The 22,996-nt window shown below is 33.7% G+C and overlaps 2 protein-coding genes and 1 long non-coding RNA gene across 3 annotated transcripts in view; 1 reads left to right on the top strand and 2 right to left on the bottom strand.

Annotated features, from left to right (window-relative positions):
• Nucleotides 1-326: 326 nt before the first annotated feature.
• Nucleotides 327-6,241, bottom strand: LOC127873814 (NPC intracellular cholesterol transporter 2-like). The gene is made up of 4 exons (XM_052417812.1): nucleotides 6,027-6,241; nucleotides 1,965-2,075; nucleotides 1,267-1,430; nucleotides 327-600 (listed from the first exon to the last, which is right to left on the bottom strand). The coding sequence occupies exons 1-4, from the start codon at nucleotides 6,124-6,126 to the stop codon at nucleotides 496-498; spliced, it is 480 nt and encodes a 159-aa protein (XP_052273772.1). The 5' UTR covers nucleotides 6,127-6,241; the 3' UTR covers nucleotides 327-495.
• Nucleotides 6,242-11,020: 4,779 nt separating this feature from the next.
• LOC127873808 (dynein regulatory complex subunit 7-like) overlaps nucleotides 11,021-22,996 on the top strand; it is a 39,353-nt gene continuing 27,377 nt past the window's right edge. Inside the window, 4 exon segments of the mRNA XM_052417802.1 lie at nucleotides 11,021-11,213; nucleotides 17,730-17,901; nucleotides 18,361-18,486; nucleotides 20,500-20,694. Coding sequence (XP_052273762.1) covers nucleotides 11,050-11,213; nucleotides 17,730-17,901; nucleotides 18,361-18,486; nucleotides 20,500-20,694 — 657 coding nt within the window. The 5' untranslated portion in view covers nucleotides 11,021-11,049.
• LOC127873822 (uncharacterized) lies at nucleotides 12,314-13,692 on the bottom strand. Its single transcript, XR_008046401.1, has 2 exons — nucleotides 13,383-13,692; nucleotides 12,314-13,058 (listed from the first exon to the last, which is right to left on the bottom strand). It is a non-coding gene; the product is annotated as an uncharacterized LOC127873822 (long non-coding RNA).

A 22,996-nucleotide genomic window follows, 5' to 3' on the forward strand; every position in this document is an offset into this window, starting at 1 on the left:
GAAACTTGAAGCATGTACAGATGGCAATATGGAGATTATGCACGTCATGTTATTGTGTTTCTACGTCAAGAATTCTGGTTGCTACTGACAATGGTGGAGTTTCAATGGTAGGGGACCATATTGCTTGGCAATCTCTTGTTCAAACTGTGAACGTTTGTACGTAGACATCAATAATGCTACGTCATGTCCTCAAATGGCATATTATGTACATACTATAACTTTGTTATTCACGATTGAAATATATGGTATGTTAGTATTTTATAAGCATCCAGCTTAATCGTGAGAACTTTTCCCGTACGGACGATGGATGGCTTCAATAGGACATATAACGTAAAGAAAATTTATTGACATATCTCTGAGCAACATAATATTCATGATATTCAATCAATAAAACTTGACAAAATCAAGCATTTTCCGCGTCCATGCATTTAATGTCGCTTGCTTTGGAGACGGTTTGGAAACAGTTGGTCGCCGACGTTGTTATTTTACGGTTCTCTAATAGATATTTCCGGCGCTCTCCGTGATTTGCATCGGGAACTCGAAGCAGACGAGGGTATTGCTGTCCTGGTCCAATAACTCCCACTTGACGACCACTTTGATCTGGAATATTCGTACCGGTAAAATTGAATCCAATATCAACGCAGTAAACAAAATAATCATTTTAGGACTGTTACCAGGACGGCTCTGCTCTAGCGCGCAAGAGCTGTGTCCAAGTATATGGTTTGTGTGTGTGTATATTAATATATTAATAATTGACAAATGTTCTCCTTAACTGTAGGGTCGCTTATTGCATGTTGTAGCATTGAACAGGGACTTTCGTTTTGTGAAAAATGTCATAAAATGTATTTACTAAAGTACCCATAAACTTGATAAGATTTCGCATATTATAGACTAAGTAAATTTTTTTTTAAGTTATCATTCCCCGACAATTCAGTTTGTCGAAATGAAAAGCGATTTTGTGGCGCTGTATAAATTATATACACGTATTTGCCAAATTATCGATGAAAAACGTTACACGCGTTTTAAATCATATATCCAGATTTCGACCAATAACTAAGGATTAACAAACAAATGTTTTTTCTTGTCAGCAGCGATATTTTGCTTGTTTGATCTTAATGTATCGTACATGTGAAACGTTTTTATTTGCAAAAACTGTGAAAAGGCCCGTTAAAGGATTGGTTTGGAACAGATCCAAAATATACTTATTGACGTTATTGTGTGCTGTACATGTATATTGTCAGTATAAAGACTGTAAATGCACCTTACCTCTGGGTAGATCGCCAGCACTGGAAATGTGTTAGTGTACGATTGTTCGCCAGCACCGAGTGGGCAGGTTAGATCGCACCCTTGGCACCCATCCGGGTTGGGTAGAGCGAATGGAACGAAAACACCCGCTACCTCACCGTACACCTTGGCTTGCACGTCTGTGACTGAAGGAGCGACATATGTTGTTCAAATACTAGCGTACGCATGTATTAAAATATTGTTTTATGTGCTTTTATAAGGCTTTGGGAAAGGGCAATAGCTTTCAAATAATGATGGGGGAAAATAGTGCATGAAAACCATCATTTTGTACAACTTTTTCTCGCAATGTAAAAAAATAGGGAATACCATTTCTATGGCAGTTTCATTTTTTGGTGAAATTGCATTAACTGAAAATCTAAGAAAATATTACCTTTAATCGACAAAAGCTATATACTTTTAACAGCCCTGACGTCCACGTGTTATACAATACGGAGTGTATGAAAATAAGTACAGATTTGATGACCTTTCGTTTAATGATATGTATATAATTTGTACCAAGATGGTAGTAAGTTAGGCAATACTACATAGTGTTTGAATAAGTATGGCCATCGCCGTACGTTACGTCTTAATGAATACATAAGGTTATCGTGATACATTGTATAATGATTAGTGTATTGCGTATGAAGTGTGAATGTGTGGATAGAAATACCTCAACATACCTGTCGAATTCGTTGTGAAGTCAATTGTAACAGAAACGTTTTCTCCCTTTGTAAAAACGCACGGCTCAATTTCGCACGGGTCCATGGAAATATATTTTATGCTGTCAGGTCCTGAAAAGAAATCACATGCATAAAGACAATTTGCTTGATTTCATAGTAAACGAGATAATTGTATTGGTCTTCAAAAAAAATATGTGCATTAGCTATATTCCAGATCGATTATGTGCATTAGCTATATTCCAGATCGATTATGTGCATTAGCTATATTCCAGATCGATTATGTGCATTAGCTATATTCCAGATCGATTATGTGCATTAGCTAAATTCCAAATCGATTATGTGCATTAGCTATATTCCAGATCGATTATGTGCATTAGCTATATTCCCAGTGCCCCAGATAATTATTTGGGTAATAGGGTTTTCACTCATTGATTTTGAAAAATAGGGTGATTTCAGTTTTTTAAAAGGGTGAAATATGTTATTAACATTGATACCTCAAACTCATGTATGCTTTACTTTTGTTGCACAGACTGGTTGCAGTATGCACATTTCAACTATTATTTCTGCCCTATCAACGTAAACCATTTCTAACCAGGTATATGACTTTTTCCACTTTTGACAGTTTTTTTCAATCACGGAGTCGGACTTTCCGTCATGTTTTTGGATGTCAACTAGCTACTTTCAACTGCTGCATACACAGTGGCTAAAAAATCGATAACACAAATGATTGCGTTGTTTGTACGTGGTTGGAAAAAGTTTGCGATCGACATACATTTAGCGCAATCGCGCATGTCTTTCGACCTCGCATTGACATTTTTATTACGCATCGCTATAGAAACTGAAAGTACAGACGCTTTACAAATGCACGTCATAAATATTTTGGTCGAACGCTTAATTTGTTTTGAAATTTAGTCCGCATAGCGTTTAAAGAACTTCGACTGTTTTGCTCCTCCGTCATCCAGGCGCTTGCTCACTGTTGAATGAATAAAATCTTTGCCGCCGTACGATAATTATTCCAATTAAAAATTACCGAAATTGAGCGAAGCATTTTCGATCGAGACTCGTATCGTACGCATCAAATTTAAAGATTTAGCGTAAAAGTCAAATTGATTGCGTTTTCAATACGCATTATATTGAATTTCTTTGCGTATTTAAACATTTTAATAGGGTGAAAAACGCCGATACGCAGCTTATCTGGGGCACTGATTCCAGATCGATTATTTGCATTAGCTATATTCTAGATCGATTATATTATAATGATTAGAGCTATTATTATATAAATTACTACAAACATTGTATAGTTTTATACAACCCTAATTTGGAGTTTATTATGTCTGATTCCCTATGTTTCATATATGTAGAGTTGGTCTTCTATTACAGAATTTCCTATGTGTATAAACAATGTTTGCAAAAGCAATCAAACATTTAAAAAGGCATAACATAGAAAGTTTGGTAAAACTTAAAGAAAAATGAATTTTAACAGGCATACACTATAGGTCTATATCGTTAAGTTCATTGGGTATAAATATGGATTAATAAAATTATATGCGTTATACCTGTAACAGAAACTATAGGTTTATAGAGCCAGGACGTTAAAAACAACAAGAGCTGTCAGAGGACAGCGCGCTCGACTATTCGAGTGCTTGACAGTATAACGTAAGCCATCATGGGGAAATTGTTCATATTCAATAATTTATAAGACGATCTTTCAAAAATAAAAAAAAGTAAAAAATAAAATTATTATTTATTTTATTTATTTTTTTTTTTGGGGGGGGGGGGGGGGGGGGTTGAGAGGGGGTATAATGTGGGGTGTGGGGGTGAGAGGTGGATATAATGTGGGGTGGGGTAATTTATTAGATGATGTTAAAAAAAATTGGGGGGGGGGAGGTTGGGGGTGAGAGGGGGTATAATGTGGGGTGGGGTAATTCATTAGATGATGTTAAACAAACAAAAAAATATATTATTTTTCTTTTGGGTGGGGGGGGGGGGGTAAGAGGGGGGGTAATATGTGGGGTATGGGGAAGGGATTCTGGGTAGTAGGGGCGTGGGGTATTGTTTGGGTGGAATCCATTGTGGTATTCAGGTAAGTGTTGTTTTGTCAAAGTAATAATCAAATGTGATAAAATGTGATCATAAATAAAGAAGTTATGGCAATTTAACCAATATGATCAATTATCTAAGTGTAAAAGGGGCCATAATTATGTCAAAATGCTTGATACAGTGGTCTGCTCTTGTTATAGGTTGGGGTCATGTGGGGGGAGGGGGTATAATGTGGGGTGTGGGGAAGGGATTCTGGGTAGTAGGGGCTTGGGGTATTGTTTGGGTGGAATCCATTGTGGTATTCAGGTAAGTGTTGTTTTGTAAAAGTAATAATAAAATGTGATCATAAATAAAGAAGTTATGGCAATTTAAGCAAAATGTTCAATTATCTAAGTGTAAAAGGGGCCATAATTATGTCAAAATGCTTGATGCAGTGGTCTGCTCTTGTTTATAGGTTGAGGTCATGTTGGTAAACAAGTATGCATAACATAAAAGCAATATGTCAAAGAATATAGGAAATATTTGGGGTAGTACGCAAAGTTTAACATAGATTTATCCATAATATGCATATTCTAAGTATAAAAGGGGCAATAAATCTGTCATAATGCTTGATACAGTTGTATGCTCTTGTTTATAGGTTGGGGTCATGATAATATGAAAGCAATATGTCAAGGGACATTTAAAATATTTTGGGTAGTAAGCAAACTTTAACATTTGCTGCATTTTCTAAGTGGAAAAGGGGCCATAATTATGACAAAATGCTTGATAGAGTTGTCTGCTCTTGTTTATAGTTTGGGGTTATGTTGGTAAACAAGTATGCAAAATATAAAAGCAATATGTCAAAGGATATCGGAAATATTTGGGGTAGTACGCAAAGTTTAAAATAAATTTATCAATAATATGCATATTTTAAGTATAAAAGGGGCAATAATTCTGTCAAAATGCTTGATACAGTTGTATGCTCTTGTTTATAGGTTTGGGTCATGATGGTTAACAAGTATGCAAAATATGAAAGCAATATGTCAATGTACATTGAAAATATTTGGGGTAGTACGCAAACTTTAACATTTGCTGCATATTCTAAGTGGAAAAGGGGCCATAATTATGACAAAATGCTTGATAGAGTTGTCTGCTCTTGTTTATAGGTTGGGGTCATGTTGGTAAACAAGTATGCAAAATATGAAGCAATATGTCAAGGGACAATGAAAATAATTGGGGTAGTACGAAAACTTTAACATTTGCACGCTAACGGCACGGCACGGAAACGCCGACGCCGGGATGAGTAGGATAGCTCCACTATATATATTTCATATCTAATAGTCGAGCTAAAAACGTGTTTATAAAGACAAACTGTTTATGGAATGCACAATTTCAGTAAGATTCAGGTAATTACAATCGTGTCATTTGCCAATCAATAAGGACGTTACCGACCAGCTTGTTACTTAATATCGAGATTTAAATGTGTGATTTGTTACTTTTATTCTATCGACCAAAAAAACCCTATATAAACTAGTTTTCGTAGTTTCGTTATTTCCTACTTAGCTGGACTCGTGCATTGAAAAGAGCATTACATTTATTTTTTTTAATCTTTGTGATAGTCAATAATTAAATCAATACTTTAAAAGAAAAGTATTTGTCGTCGATGTGTCCCTTTTATATATTGACACGTTTTCGATAAATGGAAGACAAACAAAGCAAAAATGCACCGCATGTTGAATCTATTAGTGCACGTGCACTATATTCAGTGTGAGTGTACCGCTATCAAAAACCCGACTTAGATCTAAATTTTAACCACGGATGCTTAAAGAATAGCTTACCCCTTCATTATCTATGTTCAACTAGCACAACATTATACTCGTGCAAAACGTGCACGGACAAAACAGATTGCAAATAAAGGACACATTTCAAGCGTATAATAATTTCGAACGGAATTTACGAGTGTCCGATAAATGTTGTCGAGCTATATTTATCTTGCAAACGTTTGCACTATAATTTGAAATGAAATAAGAATCATTAACTTACCGCAATTCTTGTACATTTTGATCTGTTTCCCGTCTGTTATTTGTTGACACGAATATAGAAAAGGCATAACGAAACACAACATCTGATAGAGCGACATCATTTTAACTTGAACGTTTATTCGTTCCTCAAAGTTTTTTAACACCGCCCCTGTACTTCGGGAGTCAACCTCTATCAACTATAGCGTTCGGGTATTACGAGGCGTTTATATAGTTTTCGTTTAATCGTTATCAATCTCGCACCACATTGCGTAAACCAGTATTTTGGTTTTCGCCAAGTGTACAATATCTAGGTTACCCGTGCCGGATACCAGTCTAGAACCACATCATGTTCGCCACGGATTTGATGGTTCGAGCATTTGCGCGTCGTGCTTTAAGCAACTGGTCAGTCAAATGATCGATCTCCGAAGAATTTATAACATTAAACTATACAAACAGTTTGATAATCATACGGCCTACTGATCAAATGCGATGGAGTTTTTTTCACTGTAGAAACTGAACGACAGAACAATACTTTGCAGTTGATTGTATACCGCGGTTACCATGGTTATAAGTATTATCGGACTACCTCAAAAATGACCACCTGGAATTTGTTTGTCAGTCGATTCCCCTAACCGTGTACCTAACCATCGTATTCTTAATGGACACTAACTTACACACCGCACCTCCGAATAAAATCAATTCAATCCCTTGGATTCATGATCCTCGAAGGTATTTGTCCGTGTTGTTTACTAGCTTTGCGAATCAGAGCGACTACTGAGTATATTGACCGATAAAAAGCGGTTCAAACGAAAATAATGTATACATATACTGTGACTTTAGTTGATACCTATTTGCCAAATTGAAATAAAGTTATATATGCTGTACTTACGTTTGTGATTTTGTGACTTATCTTGTAATGACGCCAGCGTTGTTTAAGTTTATAACAGGAATATGGCGAGTTCTATGTAAAAATAGACCAATATATTGTTGTAAAGCACTTTAATAGTACTGCACACGTATTGCCTTATATACTTCGAAACCCACCGACCCAGGTGTTCATTGAGGTTCAATTACTGTCCACTTGTTGCCAGACAACAATGTATGCGGTTTTTGACTTCCTGACATTATTTTCCTGATGGATTTCTATCTTTTGACACAGAACAGCGTTAAAATGTTATGATACTGGTGAGTGTAATCGGGGCGGTAACTTTCATGCATGCGCTTTTATATGCTGGTCTTATACAATACTCTAAATCGCGTGTGTGGAAGTGAGGAATATCAAACTCGGATTTTGTTTTAAATGTGATGTGCTTGAAGAATTTGGTGTTAATTTTTAATATTAGTCCTCTTTATTAAGTTGTATTTAGTGTGCACTATAATCGAAGTCGATGTGTCGTACAGTATTCCATTTAATAATAGGTTCAGAGGTACGTTAGGCTCTTTAAAAGCATTATTAACTGACCATTGCATTGTTAACGCGCTAATGAAAAAAAAAGATATTTTGCGATTTTTTGTTTTAAAAGTATGTGTACTACATTAAGCGAATTTAGGGTCCCTACTTTCTGAACCCTGTTAGGGTCCCTACTTTCTGAACCCTGTTGATGCAACATGTTATCGGTCAACGATGCCCTACAACAACCTGTTGTTCCCACTGATACCGAAAACAATGTTATCGATGGTACTCGAGTGAAGGGGTGCAGTATTTGGAGACAGTCTATTTGAGTTGCTCTTAACAAATCCAAATGTGGATCAGTTTCAAAACGAAATTTGAAATGCTTTGATTTTGGAGTTCATCATCCTAAAATGGAACTTCCGTATAAACAGTATAATAAGTTACTTCAATTGGAACACTGTGGACGAGTTTAGATGCCCAAATTAATGTTCGAGGTGGACAAAAAAAGACATGTTGTACGCTAATGCAAATATTTAAAGAGTAAGATGTCGACTTATTGATGAGGATGTGTTTGTTTGTTTGTTTTTATTTAAAATGCCATAGAATACGCATTGAAAGAATGCAAAACATTGTTTAAAAAACATTAAATTTCTGGGAAGGCCAATTACCACCCACCACAAAGAACTTTCTGCTACAAACCCCGTTCAATATTATAGGCAACAAAATACAAAGAAAATACTGTTTTTGTTTAACAATGATAAATTAAACAACAAAGAATAGATTTCTCATTCTTTTTATCGCTTTTATTCTTATAACATAAGATATATCTGTAGGACGCGCCCCTTCCATCATCACACACACATCGTATGTTTGTCTCAAACCGCATGCTCAAACAGGCTTTAATGCGGACAAAAATGAAGCAACACAACCAGGTGTGCAATTTCTTAGAAGTTAACGAATATTTTGTTGTTGTTGTTGTTTTAGTTTTTTTAATATTAAAAAAATGTCTATGATTCGGACTTCTTTTAAAAGGCAATATAAAGCACATTTATTTTCTAATCAATAATATGTCATTGGTTGTGTTTTTTTTTTCTCTAATCAATGATATTTCATTGGTGTATTGGTGTATGTATTGGTGTAAGAAAATATTGTTTAAATGTTTTACTTGTTAGAGACCTATTTGTGTATGTTAGTTTAAGAAGGACGCATTGTAAAAAAGTATTTATTCATCTGCATAACGTCGCTGTCGTTCTCAAACCTCGTAGCTACAAAATGCCAACTTTTCAGGAGAGAGAAAAAAAACGTCTCATTTTTTTATTACGATGTTTTAGAAATTGAAATTCTGTAAAAATACCAAACAAATGAAGCAGCAAAATACGGTATAAGCCGTAGACGCGTAAGTCATACTGATAAGTCGTACTGACAGTCAGACATGGTAGCTACGATATTTTGTCACCACAGTTTTGTCATTTTTATGAGGTACGACAATTCATCCTGATAGGAAACCTCGTAGTTGCAAATAAAAAAAAACATAAAAACGTTTTTGTCAAATTTGTCCAAACGAAACGACGTACCTATAGGTGAAATGGCGTCGCTACGACTTTTCGCCGGGAAAAAAGCCAACAATCATTCAACAACATTTCGTCATGTGGCTTTTTCAATGGCTCTGATTGGCGTAGAGCTACGAGATATAGCACAAAACACGCGACAGACTTAATTTATTCGGAAAAGACGAAAAAAATATTTTGAAAATTTTGGAGCTACGAGGTTTGAGAATGACAGCGACGATAATATGTATAATGCGTCATTGTCTTTATGTGTAACCTTCTGTTAATAAAGCTTTTATTATTATTATTATTATAATCAATAATATTTCATGTGTGTCTATCTATGTTTGTTATGTATGGGTGTAAGAAAATATTGTTTGAATATTTTTACTTATAGACCTATTTGTGTATGTACGTTTAAGAAGGCCACATTGTAAAAAAGTATTGATTCATTTGCATAATATGTATAATGTGTCATTGTCTTTATGTGTAACCTTCTGTAAATAAATCTTTTATTATTATTATTATTATTATTATTATTATTATTAAGTGAAATAAACAACTAGCAGATAGCAAACATGTTAAAGTTATGTTTATACTAATAGTTTCCATGCATTTATATAATTTTTTAAGGAAAGTTTAGTTGTTAATTAAAAGCATGCCGCAAGCAAGGAAGCGCACTCAGTTTTGGGATTAATGTGTTTTGAAGACTAATTCTTGCAAGACATTTAACTTTTAAACAATATTAACTAGCATGTTTTACTATAGAATTTGATATATATTGTGTAATTGAAAGCTAATTTTTCTTCCCATGATATAGTGGCAAAATTGTGAATAGTTTAATTGCAAAATGCCTGTGGATCTTCAACATATAGCTTTTTTATTTCTTGCATAAATAATAAATTGACACATCATACTGATTTTTTATGTTTATGTTTTGTATGTTTCATTAGTTTATGTCATGAGCAATCGCCTTAAATTCCTTCTTCTACTTCTTCGCATAAAGTGCATGGAGCATACACCTTAGGGTAAAAAATAAGACCACTTCCAAGCTCAATTACCCTTGAATCATTGTTGTGTATACTTTTTGGGGCTTTAATTGAATACCAATAAATAATCAGAAGAAGTAGAACCAGAACATAAATGAAAGAAAAGGTGTATTTAATAGTAAATAAATTTCTGCTGTACAGAAAAATCTCCTTCTGTAAGCGTGTTTACTTGTTTGTTTCACTGTAGTAAACACTATTTGATTGATGGTACCATATGAGGATTGTGAATTAATTTAATTTAACATTCTACGGTCATATTAATATGCTGGGTAAGGAAGGAAGAATACAATGTTGACATTGAAATCATATAATATACTCGCTTTAAGTAAAAAAACGATCATTTCCCCCTTTTACTTCATCTTCCGTCTTCAACATTTTGAAATCCTGCATATGTTCAAGAAACATAAAACACATTTTTAATAATAAAATACATTATTTATATTTTGACTGTTTAGAAATGATTTTCTTTTTTGGTGGACAACAACTTCGCATATGCATGTTTGTCAAAAAATGTCATTCAGTGATTTGTTTCTAGCAGGGTCTAGATGAAATCATGAATGTCACATTGCTGTAAATAGACACATGTAAAGATAGATTAAATATATGTTGTTATGCATGTGATTTAAATATGCCCAACAATTTCAATTAAAATTTATCCTGATATTTAAACATTTATTTTACTTTAGACGCAGTTGCTTTTATCTATTCAAGAGGTTTTTAAAGATATAAATTTTAAATATTGTTTATTTAAAAGTGAATAACCATTAAAATTGATATTAAAACGTTTGTAAACAAGACTAGTGGTTGCTTTATCCATTGCTTAAATCTTAAAAATATTTTTGGTGAATTTCTCTAAAAACGAATTACCTTTTGGGAGCTGGATTGTTCAATTAAAATGTGCAGGCTTTTATGTCTAATCAATATGCAAACTAAAAAAAGACATCTTTTAAGTTTTGCCCGTAAATTAGGTAGCACCTATAATCATATTAGTAGAAATTAACCCATTAACTATATGGTGCAAGTTTTAATTGTTGCCATGACGCGTTTTATACAAAGATGGCGGAAACGGAACCTTTGACAGAAGATGAAAATATAGATGACGGGCTTAAAGAAGACGACGAAGAAGAAAATGTACCAGAATCAGACGAACTGTCTGAGGATGCTCAGGCTTTTAAGGAAGAGTTGGCAAAAATCGTTGTGCATCCGCCAACCGTGGATCTGTAAGATTATGAAACCTGTTTTCGCGACTGAAATTGCGAATATTATAAAAACAAACAAATCTGATTTTCAATGCACACTTGAAAATTAACGCACTAAATAGGTTATTTTAGACATGTATTTTGTTAGTAATTAGATTTATACAAAGAATTGTATACAGAATACCTTAATAAATATTCTTGTCCGAAACTAATATGATTATAGGTGCTACCTAATTTACGGGCAAAAGCTTTTTAAGGTTTTTTAATAACCATGTATTTTTAATAAATATATGGACATGATTGTGTTCAAAATATTATAATTGTTGCAAAAATTAAGTAATGCATCACAAAAATCAATCTTAAAACGAAGTTACATGTTCCAAGCTTAAAGATCTAGCATCTTATTTGTTTTTTGTTTTCTAGCCACAGGAATTTATAGCTGGTTCGGTGTCTGTGGTATAGTGGATGGGATGTCTGCTAACTGGCAAAGTCACTGGGAGGTCTCTGTATTGATCCGTTAAGTGGGTAATTTATACCAAATTATGCGACTATCGACCGCTAACTGGTATTTGATATAAATAATAATAATGTTTAATACATACGCACAATACCTATGAGTAAGCGGTCGATAGTCGCATAATTCGGTATAAATAATAATAATAATAATAATAATGTTCAATGTCAAATATCTCTAAAAGCAACAGACGTAAGGTGTCTTCTGATTGGCTAACACTCAAGGGTCGGTGAAAATTGTACGTCGAAGTACATTACTCTTTCTACCTAGTAGGTCTTGTAGACTTTCGACGTCATGGTACTTCATTATAGACACTAAGTACAGGTCCTACCGAGGAAACAGTTTGTTTCATCAAATGTCTCAATTCAACCTGACAGCTTGCTAAAGCAGTTGCATTTAGCACACAGTACAGTAAAAAACTAGCCATTTTGTAGCAATTCTAAAATCACAGTCTAAACTGCATACACTTAGCTTTTTAGTTACAATTTGAATGCAAATATTCGAATGCATCATGTTATATCATCCACATTTTTTTACTTAAACATTCAAATAACAAATAACACAGTACATATATAAAAAGGTATGTGGTATTGTGTGGAGATACAAAACACTTCACATCATTTATTTGCACATAAAATAATAGTTACAAAATAAGTAAACTAAAACACTGTCATCAACCTACATTTCAAGAATATTTACGTATATGAAATTACAAAGTGGTGTCATTGTATTACCTTTTACAAAATTAAAATTGCTTGTTTTGTACTAGCCATAAAACATTTATCATGGATTAACAAGTAACAACAGATTTATTAATTACACAATAGAACGGAAATCATATTAATTGCATTATGCATTTTCTAAACAAGCTATTTGCTACTGTTTAGAATTACACTATCTTACTAAAAATGATCACAGGTACTTAGTGCTTTTACATACTTGTGGTAAGTTTTGTATTACTAGTTTGACAATTATCGGCAGACACTTGTCGATATACAGACAAAATTTGTATGGGAACTTTCATATTTATTCAGCATAATTGCCTTCAAATTGTTAATTTAATAACCCTTTGACATTGTTTGCACATCTGATCTTATTATACCATAGCTGATTTTTGTTTATAGATAGACATATATAGACTTTTCAAAGTTCTATAAACGTTCACACATGTTCCATCCAAGTAAACAAACAGAACCAATAAAGATCACCACAGATAATAACTGTGTGTATAGCTTGGAAATTTGTATAAATCAGGAATCCCTCCTTTGTTGATTTCTGTAAACCAAAACTGTCAGTTTTGCTGGATAGAATGGCTTGTATGATGCCCAGCTCTTGCCTTGGCAGAACAGCTTCTAAAAACGGAAAACCAAATATATCTTAAAATTTGATCAATAATGCAGACAATTTATAAATGTCTTGTTTTTTGTTGATTTCGAATCTGGAAGATTTGATTTTTTACGTAAGATTGTGGTACGGAAATCCAACGGTATCGGATTTTGTGGTTTTAGGCCTAAACTAATTATAGTGATATGTAACCTTTCGGGATATCGGTAAAGTGCGAGCAGACGAGGTGTAAAGACGTTAAAAACGAAAGCTAAAAGACTAAAAAGTTAGATCGGAATATCTTTAAATTTTGTGAATAAATGTGTTTCTGGTGGATAACAACGAAAACTTACCAGAATATTGCTCATGATCACACGTAAAACTTCTTTCTGAGAGCGAATGGAAAATGCGTCACAAATTCTGACAAATAAACAGTAGGGTGTCGTTATTGAAATACCGCGAGAATACTGGAAGAATAGAGATGCCAACTATAATGTTTAAAACAAATAATTTTTTAACAAGCGTTTGTGATTTGTCAGGATTATAATAACAATATGATATCGAAAAGATCAAAGCAAATGAATTCGACAGATATAATTGAGATTCGGCAATATATTAAAGACGGGTTATGTTCACCTAAATTGTGTTTGGTAAAGACTGTCACTATATTTAGTGAACCAGTCCTCGGCTTATCCCCAATGAAGAAGAGCATTCAGGGGAGATAATTGAGTAATGACTTTATTCTGGAACGGTTGCGAAGAAAAACAAATAATGCGAGAATATTTAGTGCAATTCGCTACACAATTATGATGTCATTGATATAACTTTTCCCAAGGTATGTATTTACATGTGATTTAGCATATGTCAAAGTGTTTTTGATTTGTTCAAGGTCATAAATAGCATCGCGAAAATATATGTCGCGTGGCAAATTTTTTTGAGACGTATCCATATGTGGTATTCTTATGTAATTTTATGTCTAAATTCCCATATGTATGAACGGTCAACGCCCGCTTCGCGGGCTTTTGCCCGTATAATTTTATATTTGGTATGATAGGTTCTTATTTGGTTGTGGGTTCTTTTTGTCCCCTACCGGTTTCACCGGAGGGGGCTTATGGTTTGCGCTCTGTGTGTGTGTCTGTCTGTCTGTGAGTCAGTGAGTCTGTCTGTCTGTCACACTTTTCTGGATCCTGCGATAACTTTAAAAGTTCTTCATATTTTTTCATGAAACTTGAAACATTGATAGATGGCAATATAGACATTATGCACGTCATTTCATTTTGTTCCTTGAAAAAATAATGGTTGCTTTGGCAACAAATAGACTAGAAATACTGATGAAAATGGAGGTTTTCTGGATCCTGCGATAACTTTAAAAGTTCTTCATATTTTTTCATGAAACTTGAAACATGGATAGATGGCAATATGGACATTATGCACGTCATTTCATTTTGTTCCTATGTCAAAAATTCTGGTTGCTATGGAAACAAATATATACAGAAAAATTCTGACAATAGTGATATTTCTGACAATGGTGGAGCTGGAAGGGGACATATATTGTTTGGCAATAGTCTTGTTGAGTCTTGAGTATAGAGATCGCGTGAAATCCCATGATAGAACTTTCGCATATGATGCAGTTTGTTCAGGAAACAAGTTTTTGCACAGTCCCCATCGCTCTGCTGAACAAAAATATTGTATTTCATCATAATTTGATATATTCTTATCAAATGTTTCATCTTTTATGTATTGTTCATATAGTGTTCTAAGTAACAAGTTATTAAAAAAATGAAACAAAGTAACATTAAAGTAGCACTTAAGTAAACAGTTTTAATGTCTTAATTGATTCTAATGACAACACCCACGAGCCCTTTATCAAAATGGAATATGATTAATCACACTTTTCTAAGTCGCAAATTTATCTCAAAGCATCAGCTAGATCACTGGTACCACCCAGGATTACCTATTTTTATTTGAAGAGGTCTATCTATCCAGTGCTCCAGCCAGCTTTTCAAAATAGAGGGGAGCTTCCCCAAAAAGGGCACATTTCACGCGTAATTTTGGAAAATAGGGCATTTGGTTATACATATACTTAAGTATATACTTTGGTTATACTATATACTTATTAATTGCAAACACTAGTGCATTGGATGACTTAACCAATTGTATGCTGTTCCTCATTTTGTGTAATGAAATTACAATAAACATATTACTATCTACATTGGCGCTAAGGAAAACAACTTAGTAGCCAATTTCCTAACCGACTTGGGCTAGCATCCGACTACACGCATTAGAGATATATAGATATCATATTTCTTTACGGTGTGTGGGGGGGGGGGAATTTTGATGTATTTTTTTATCACCTATCGTCATTGAACTGCATGTTAATCTTTCAGGTTTCAGTTTCAGCATCAGTGGCCTTTTAGAAGAAAATGAAATGAAGACAATAGGAAATAAATTCAGGGGTTTCACTGGATCAAAAAAACGTTATGACTGTCACTACTTAAATTCGTTGCTTTAAATAACTTTGAGCCAATGTTTGTCCACAATAATAATATTTATTAAAACAAAAATCGATATTGACAAATTTAAAGTCTAAACAATGATCAATGTCACCATGAAGTAGCATCCAGTCTGGAGATTAAAATGAAACATTGTTATTGTTAATAACAGGATATATTTATTTCACAACACGTTATTTCAACTAATGTCAACAACGTTGACAGTTTTGTTATGTCGCGAAAATATATGACAATATCAACATTACATTTTACTTGCAGAGTGATAAATCCTCCTTCCAAACAAGTTCTTTATTTGTTGAAATAACAACTGTCTGCCCTTATTCATTTTAAAATTCATCATGATGGAGGACAGACAGTGTTTAAAAGTTCAGAAATAAAATCCAAACACAAATATGTTTCCTTTCCGTAATTTGGGACTTAAAAATAACCGCATATTCGCATTAAAAAAAGATGATTAATTTTCAAATGTTAATAGGTATTTTGACTTAAAATTCACTATTTTTCCAAACAAAAAAATACAGCCAGAAATTCAGAGGTTTAAAAAAATCAATAGTGCGGAGTTTTATTTCAGTGTGATTGTGCCTAACCAAGCGTGACCTCAGAGATAATCTTTCACAGCATGTTACTATCGTCTGCAACAAAAGGCTAATTAGTGATCTGATAACAAACCATGCCCTTGGGGCTTATTAGTTAACAATGTGTTGACTTAATACACCCCAGGCAGTCATATAAGGGTGTTATCTGTGTATTCATGTCGATGTTTATGGCGATTTATACGGCCTGAAAACAGGAATTTAGAGATCAAAAGGGCATTTGACAGGAAAATAGAGGGGCGCTTTTTAAGTGGGCAAATTTTAGAGGGGCGCAGCGCCCCTCTATTTATTGCTAGCTGGAGCACTGCTATCTATATCTATATATACTGCTAGTCGGCAACAATTAGCATTACAAGCAGGCGCGTGTCAGCGCTAGGAAATTAAGGAAGAAGTGTATAGGAGATAAAAAGTAATACATAATGTATTTGTGAGACATAGAAACAAAGGCGATAGTGTTAGTTAAAAGAAGAAATATACAGATAAAAGGTTAAAAACAGCCAACCTGCTTAGAAACTGTGGTCTAGTTTGGTCACCCCCTGCCTAAACTGGTCCAGGGTAGATGCCTGTACAATATTGGCTGGTAGAGAGTTCCATAGGACAATAGTGGCTGGATAGAAGGAAAATTTATAGTAGTTGCTTGGAGTGGGGATTTGTCTGAATGAAAGAGGGTGCAGATGTCTAGTGAGCCGGGTCGGAGGAGTGACGTAGGGAGGCATTGGTACAGCAACCAGTCCGTGGACAATTTTATAGAACATCAGTAGCCGGGAGTCATACCTTCTGTTCTCAAGTGAACGCCACCCTAATTTGTCTAGCATGTGTGTGACACTGTTGTGGTATGAGAAGTCATTTGTAACCAATTTCAATTAACAGTCAAATCAACTGCTTTCAATTTGGAGGGCCACAGTTTAAGATTGATCAATCTAAACAGTTATCGTTTAATTTATGTGTCATGGTTTCTGTTGTTAAAACATGATATAATAACTTTTCATAATTTGCGCTAAGGATGCAAAAGTTAGTTGTAAAGTGCTACAAAAAGTTCATACAATAGTCAAGATCTCAAAGTTTTATGACTTATTGTTTTTGTGCTTAAATGTTTTTATTCAGAAATCAATGCACCAAGCTTTTTCTCTCGCCTTACATGACATTACACATATTTGCTTATAATTTAAAAGCTCTTTTGTAGAACAAACTATTTAAACAAAGAAAACATACAGTTCCTTTCACAATCACAACTGGTTTTTTATTGTGTAAGTTTTTATGAATGACAAAATAACAAAAAGACCTACTTAAATTTTGATTGCCCGTTTATGGCTGAACATATATGAAGTATATATCCTCAAGTAACTTAAATTACTCAAATTATGCCTTTTATAGGGTCACATTGATCACACTCTATATGGTGATGGGAAATGTTTTATATAGATTTACATATCAAGATATGTTCAAATTATGCCCCTGTTGTCACAAGTAGCCCCAAACCAGGGGCCTTGATTATTATACCATTGAGCTACAATATTTCAGGTGAGTGTTCAATAATCACCAGGGTCCTCTTGTTATAAATAGTTACCTTAATATTAATATTTTTTGCTTTCAGAACTCCAAAAGAAACATTTGACCCTGCAGAATTCCCATCATCTTATAAAGAAAATCTTCCAAACGAAAACTTGGTTCTCCAGTTTGCAGAAAACTTCAGAAGGCAATACGTTCATCTTTACCGCGATCGGAAGCCACTCTTGTTAAACCCTGTTAATGAATGCTTCACAGAGGTAAAAAAAATCCATAGAAAATCATATTTTGTACATCATAAATAATTGCAATACCTTTTAAAATCTCTGAGGCTGCAACATGATAATTTTAATCCTATTTATTAATTTATCCCATGTACATTCATTGAGAAACATGTTAATCAAAGATAAAATTTAATTTAATCTTTAAACAGAAAAAACATATGAAGGATAGTTCTCTTCTCTAAAATTGTAATCATGTGACATGCTCTGTATTCTGTAATTGAAATAATTTCACATATATGCTGTCAACATGTTTCTGGGTTTTAAATCCACATGGAGATATTATCAATCGGGTCATCTACATTTTCAATAATTTCACAGAATTTATAGAAAACTCTTGTACCTGTATTCCAATAATCATTTGTATTTTCTGCATTTGCAATCATTTCACATTTATGTTATAAAACATTTAGCTTAATTTGAAATCATTTCCAACAGAAATTTGTCTGCACCACTATCCGACCTACTCAGCTCGAGTACAAAGAGTTGTATAACTGGGATGGGGCCGCTGAGTTTGTGGCAGACTTTCTTAACTTTGAGACACTTGAGCCCCCTTTTGAACTGGTGAGTATCACAATTACAGTCTGTGGCCTCTAGATATGGGCAGGAGTCATACAAATAAATATCTTGTGATTGCTTTGAAAGAGATTTTCAGCAAAATGCTGGAAATGCTTGTAATTGTTGTGAATCAATAAACCAATTAATGACAGAACAAGTTAACCAATTGCTTGCGTTGGTCCTTGCCTTTTGTGCTAACATATCTATTGGAAAGGCTTGCATCTATATGTCAATTGTTTATACCCAAGATCATTAAAAAGTATTTTGTCATAATAATAATAATAATAAAACATTGTGTAAAGACTTTCATTCAATGATAGGTAATGAGCCTATTTCAGACCTCCTGTCAAACTATCACCAATTAAAGATCTAGTACACAGAAAATATTACTTATCCCTTATCAAAACAAACTGTATTAGTTTTGTTTATATAGCCAAGCAATTTGCTATCTCAAAGGTCTATCTTATATCTTGTTATTTGATGCAGTCTTTAAGCACCAGTCTGGTTAGCATTTACAGCATCAACTAATAGTTTGCTCTGGAATAAGTGGTTGTAAAACAGAATATCCAAGGAATCTAATAATTGGGATTTGCGATCATTGTTATATATAGAAATATATTTTTGTACGTCAAGCTTCAATATTCTATTAATATAAAATTAAAGTATTTCATGAAGTAAATTTTGAGCATTCATTTTAAATTTTATACTGAATAAGGATTCAGAAAAAACTGAACAAATCCATAACAAGGCGTGTGGTTAAGGATTTCAAAGCCTCGCTTAATAAACTTAATGTATCTGCAATCAATGATCACCCAGTATTCTCTGTAAACTTAATGTATCTGTAATCAATAATCACCCAGTATTCTCTATAAACTTAATGTATCTGTAATCAATAATCACCCAGTATTCTCTATAAACTTAATGTATCTGTAATCAATAATCACCGAGTATTCTCTGTAAACTTAATGTATCTGTAATCAATAATCACCCAGTATTCTCTATAAACTTAATGTATCTGTAATCAATAATCACCCAGTATTCTCTGTAAACTTAATGTATCTGCAATCAATGATCACCCAGTATTCTCTGTAAACTTAATGTATCTGCAATCAATGATCACCCAGTATTCTCTGTAAACTTAATGTATCTGTAATCAATAATCACCCAGTATTCTCTATAAACTTAATGTATCTGTAATCAATAATCACCCAGTATTCTCTATAAACTTAATGTATCTGTAATCAATAATCACCCAGTATTCTCTATAAACTTAATGTATCTGTAATCAATAATCACCCAGTATTCTCTATAAACTTAATGTATCTGTAATCAATAATCACCCAGTATTCTCTATAAACTTAATGTATCTGCAATCAATGATCACCCAGTATTCTCTATAAACTTAATGTATCTGTAATCAATAATCACCCAGTATTCTCTATAAACTTAATGTATCTGTAATCAATAATCACCCAGTATTCTCTATAAACTTAATGTATCTGTAATCAATAATCACCCAGTATTCTCTATAAACTTAATGTATCTGCAATCAATGATCACCCAGTATTCTCTATAAACTTAATGTATCTGTAATCAATAATCACCCAGTATTCTCTATAAACTTAATGTATCTGTAATCAATAATCACCCAGTATTCTCTATAAACTTAATGTATCTGTAATCAATAATCACCCAGTATTCTCTATAAACTTAATGTATCTGTAATCAATAATCACCCAGTATTCTCTATAAACTTAATGTATCTGTAATCAATAATCACCCAGTATTCTCTATAAACTTAATGTATCTGTAATCAATAATCCAGTATTCTCTATAAACTTAATGTATCTGTAATCAATAATCACTCAGTATTCTCTATAAACTTAATGTATCTGTAATCAATAATCACCCAGTATTCTCTATAAACTTAATGTATCTGTAATCAATAATCACCCAGTATTCTCTATAAACTTAATATATCTGTAATCAATGATCACCCAGTATTCTCTGTATGTTCAGCCTAAGCGACTGCTGTCCCCAACGACTGTACTGAAGCGTCAGAAGGGCAACTGTTTTGAGTACAGCACACTGCTGTGTTCACTGCTCATAGGGGCCGGGTATGATGCATACGTAGTAAGTGGATATGCCACCAGGGAGGTCTGTCTGGCTGATGAGTCACGGGAGATATGCCCGCTCATGAAGAAAAAGGAAGAGGTAATGTGATTCTTAGCAATTGTGCATCTTTACTCACATTATTTTACAATTGCGTTGCATGTTATACAGCTATAAACACTCGTTCTCTGGGCCCATATTTTTAGACTTATATTTAAAAATAAAGAATATTCTTAAAATGTGTATGTCCTTATAGCACAATACATGTCGATTTGACATGGGTTAACAAAGAGAAATACACAATTCTTCTTTTATAACCATTTATTTATTATATAAGCACCATTTGTAGCTGGTATGTTTGGGTATTTTCCAGACATAAGCCCCCCAGGACAAAACCCCCCCAATGAAAAAATGAACATTTGGACAATTGCCCCCCAGTAGAAATGACAGATAGAATATAAGCCCCCCAGCGCTTATTTTGCATCTGGACATTTGCCCCCCAGTGCTTATTTTAGACGTGGACATTTGCCCCCCAGTGCCTAATTCTAAATGACATTACTCGATTGAGCAGATAATCATGTCCAATTATCACCACCTTTTAATCCTTTTTATTGATTAAATACAGAAGCCTTTAATTTTCATTAACAAGTATATTTTCAAAGCCACATGTCACACCTTTAACAAGCTGATAATCCTTTTGATTGATTTATCAAAAAACAATTCAAATTCTTTAAGATGTTTGTTTTACCTAAGATTAGGCAATTGAAGTGAGTTTCTGGACCTTTTTTATTTCGAATTATAATGATCCAAGTTTCTATGATTATATATTTAGGAGATATGAAATAATACTGAATCCAAATACAGAGATATACTAGTCTAATGGAAACAACATATGATATTAGCACTGGGGGGCTAATGTCCACTTCTAAAATAAGCATTGGGGGGCAAATATCCAGATGCAAAATAAGCACTGGGGGGCTTATATCCTAACCGTCATTTCTACTGGGGGGCAATTGTCCAAATGTTCATTTTTTCATTGGGGGGGTTTTGTCCTGGGGGGCTTATGTCCTACAATCGGTATGTTTTCAAACTTGAAACATATATTTTTTTATTTTTTTATTTTTAAGTTTGAGAGTAGTACATGTATGTTGAAAACTGGGCACAGATCAGCTGTTAGTGTTTATTATCACCCATTCACAAAGATTCTCAGTACCAGAATGTAAATCTCTAGAAGCAGTGACGTTAATTGAAAGATCAAGTGCCGCGATTTTAAAAACCGGTGAAACACATTTATTTATTGAATTGAGTGCATATCTAAACTATTTCGCACCTCACTTCATTTCAATTACGGTGTTATTAGCGAGAACGAATAGAACAAAGTCACGATTTTTCACACATTCCGATGTACTCGCCATTTTCATTCAAACCGGAAGTGAAGTCACATATCTTCCATTGTTCATGCTCTCAATAACGTACCGGCTTTATAAAGCTATTATCTCTCAAAACTTTAGTTAGAAAAATTGATGGAAAATTGAATATGATAGAGATTATGATGAGTTTTCCGTTCAACCGTACATGTATGAGTCAGAATTTAGCGACAGTCTGTCAGATTTTTTATGATTCTAACTCGAACAGTGGGGTTAATTTTGTCGATGCTCAAGACAATCATCTTGTTAGGAACACGGATTAGTAAATACATAACTGTGTTTCATGCACGTGTCGGGGGAAAAAATACTTTTTTGATTGTTATTCTACAGTACAAGCTTGTTGAATATGAATTGATTACACAAAGCACTGGTTAATAATAAAAAATTAAAACGGATACATGTACAGGTTTCTGATTAGGAAGGAATGTTAATATGTCTAATTACATCAATTTTAATTTAAAACATTGTTTCCAGAAATATTAAAAGAGTTTCAGTGTGAACACTTATATTAATTCATTGATAAATACAACTTCCCTTATAATCACATGATAATCAAAACAATAGCATGGTGTAGGTCCAAGTTGGCAGAGTGGGACATGGAGCGGTACCCCTTGGTTAGCTAAGCCGTAGCACTGGTCTGATAGTAATACATTTCATGATGTTTTTTTTTATATAATTGGGCTTGGGCTAAACTCTTATCTCTGAAACCATACTGTGTCTGCAATAATCAACTGTGATATATCCACAGATAAGGCACATTTCAACAGCCAAATAGCCATAAACTCCATGACACTCTGTATGGACTAATACACAACATCGGTAACTGGTGTCAATTTGACTGGTAGCCATGGAAATTCTTGAAATGTAAGAAACTTAGAAATCAATCATAATATCTATGTATATATTGTTGTCTGAGGCTATTAAAAACTGGACATTCGAGTAAGAAATGAAAGTGATCTTCGAGATCGTTACATTGT

Source organism: Dreissena polymorpha, chromosome 3 (genome assembly GCF_020536995.1).
Source record: "Dreissena polymorpha isolate Duluth1 chromosome 3, UMN_Dpol_1.0, whole genome shotgun sequence".
In the NCBI taxonomy this organism is placed as follows: Eukaryota; Metazoa; Mollusca; class Bivalvia; order Myida; family Dreissenidae; genus Dreissena; species Dreissena polymorpha.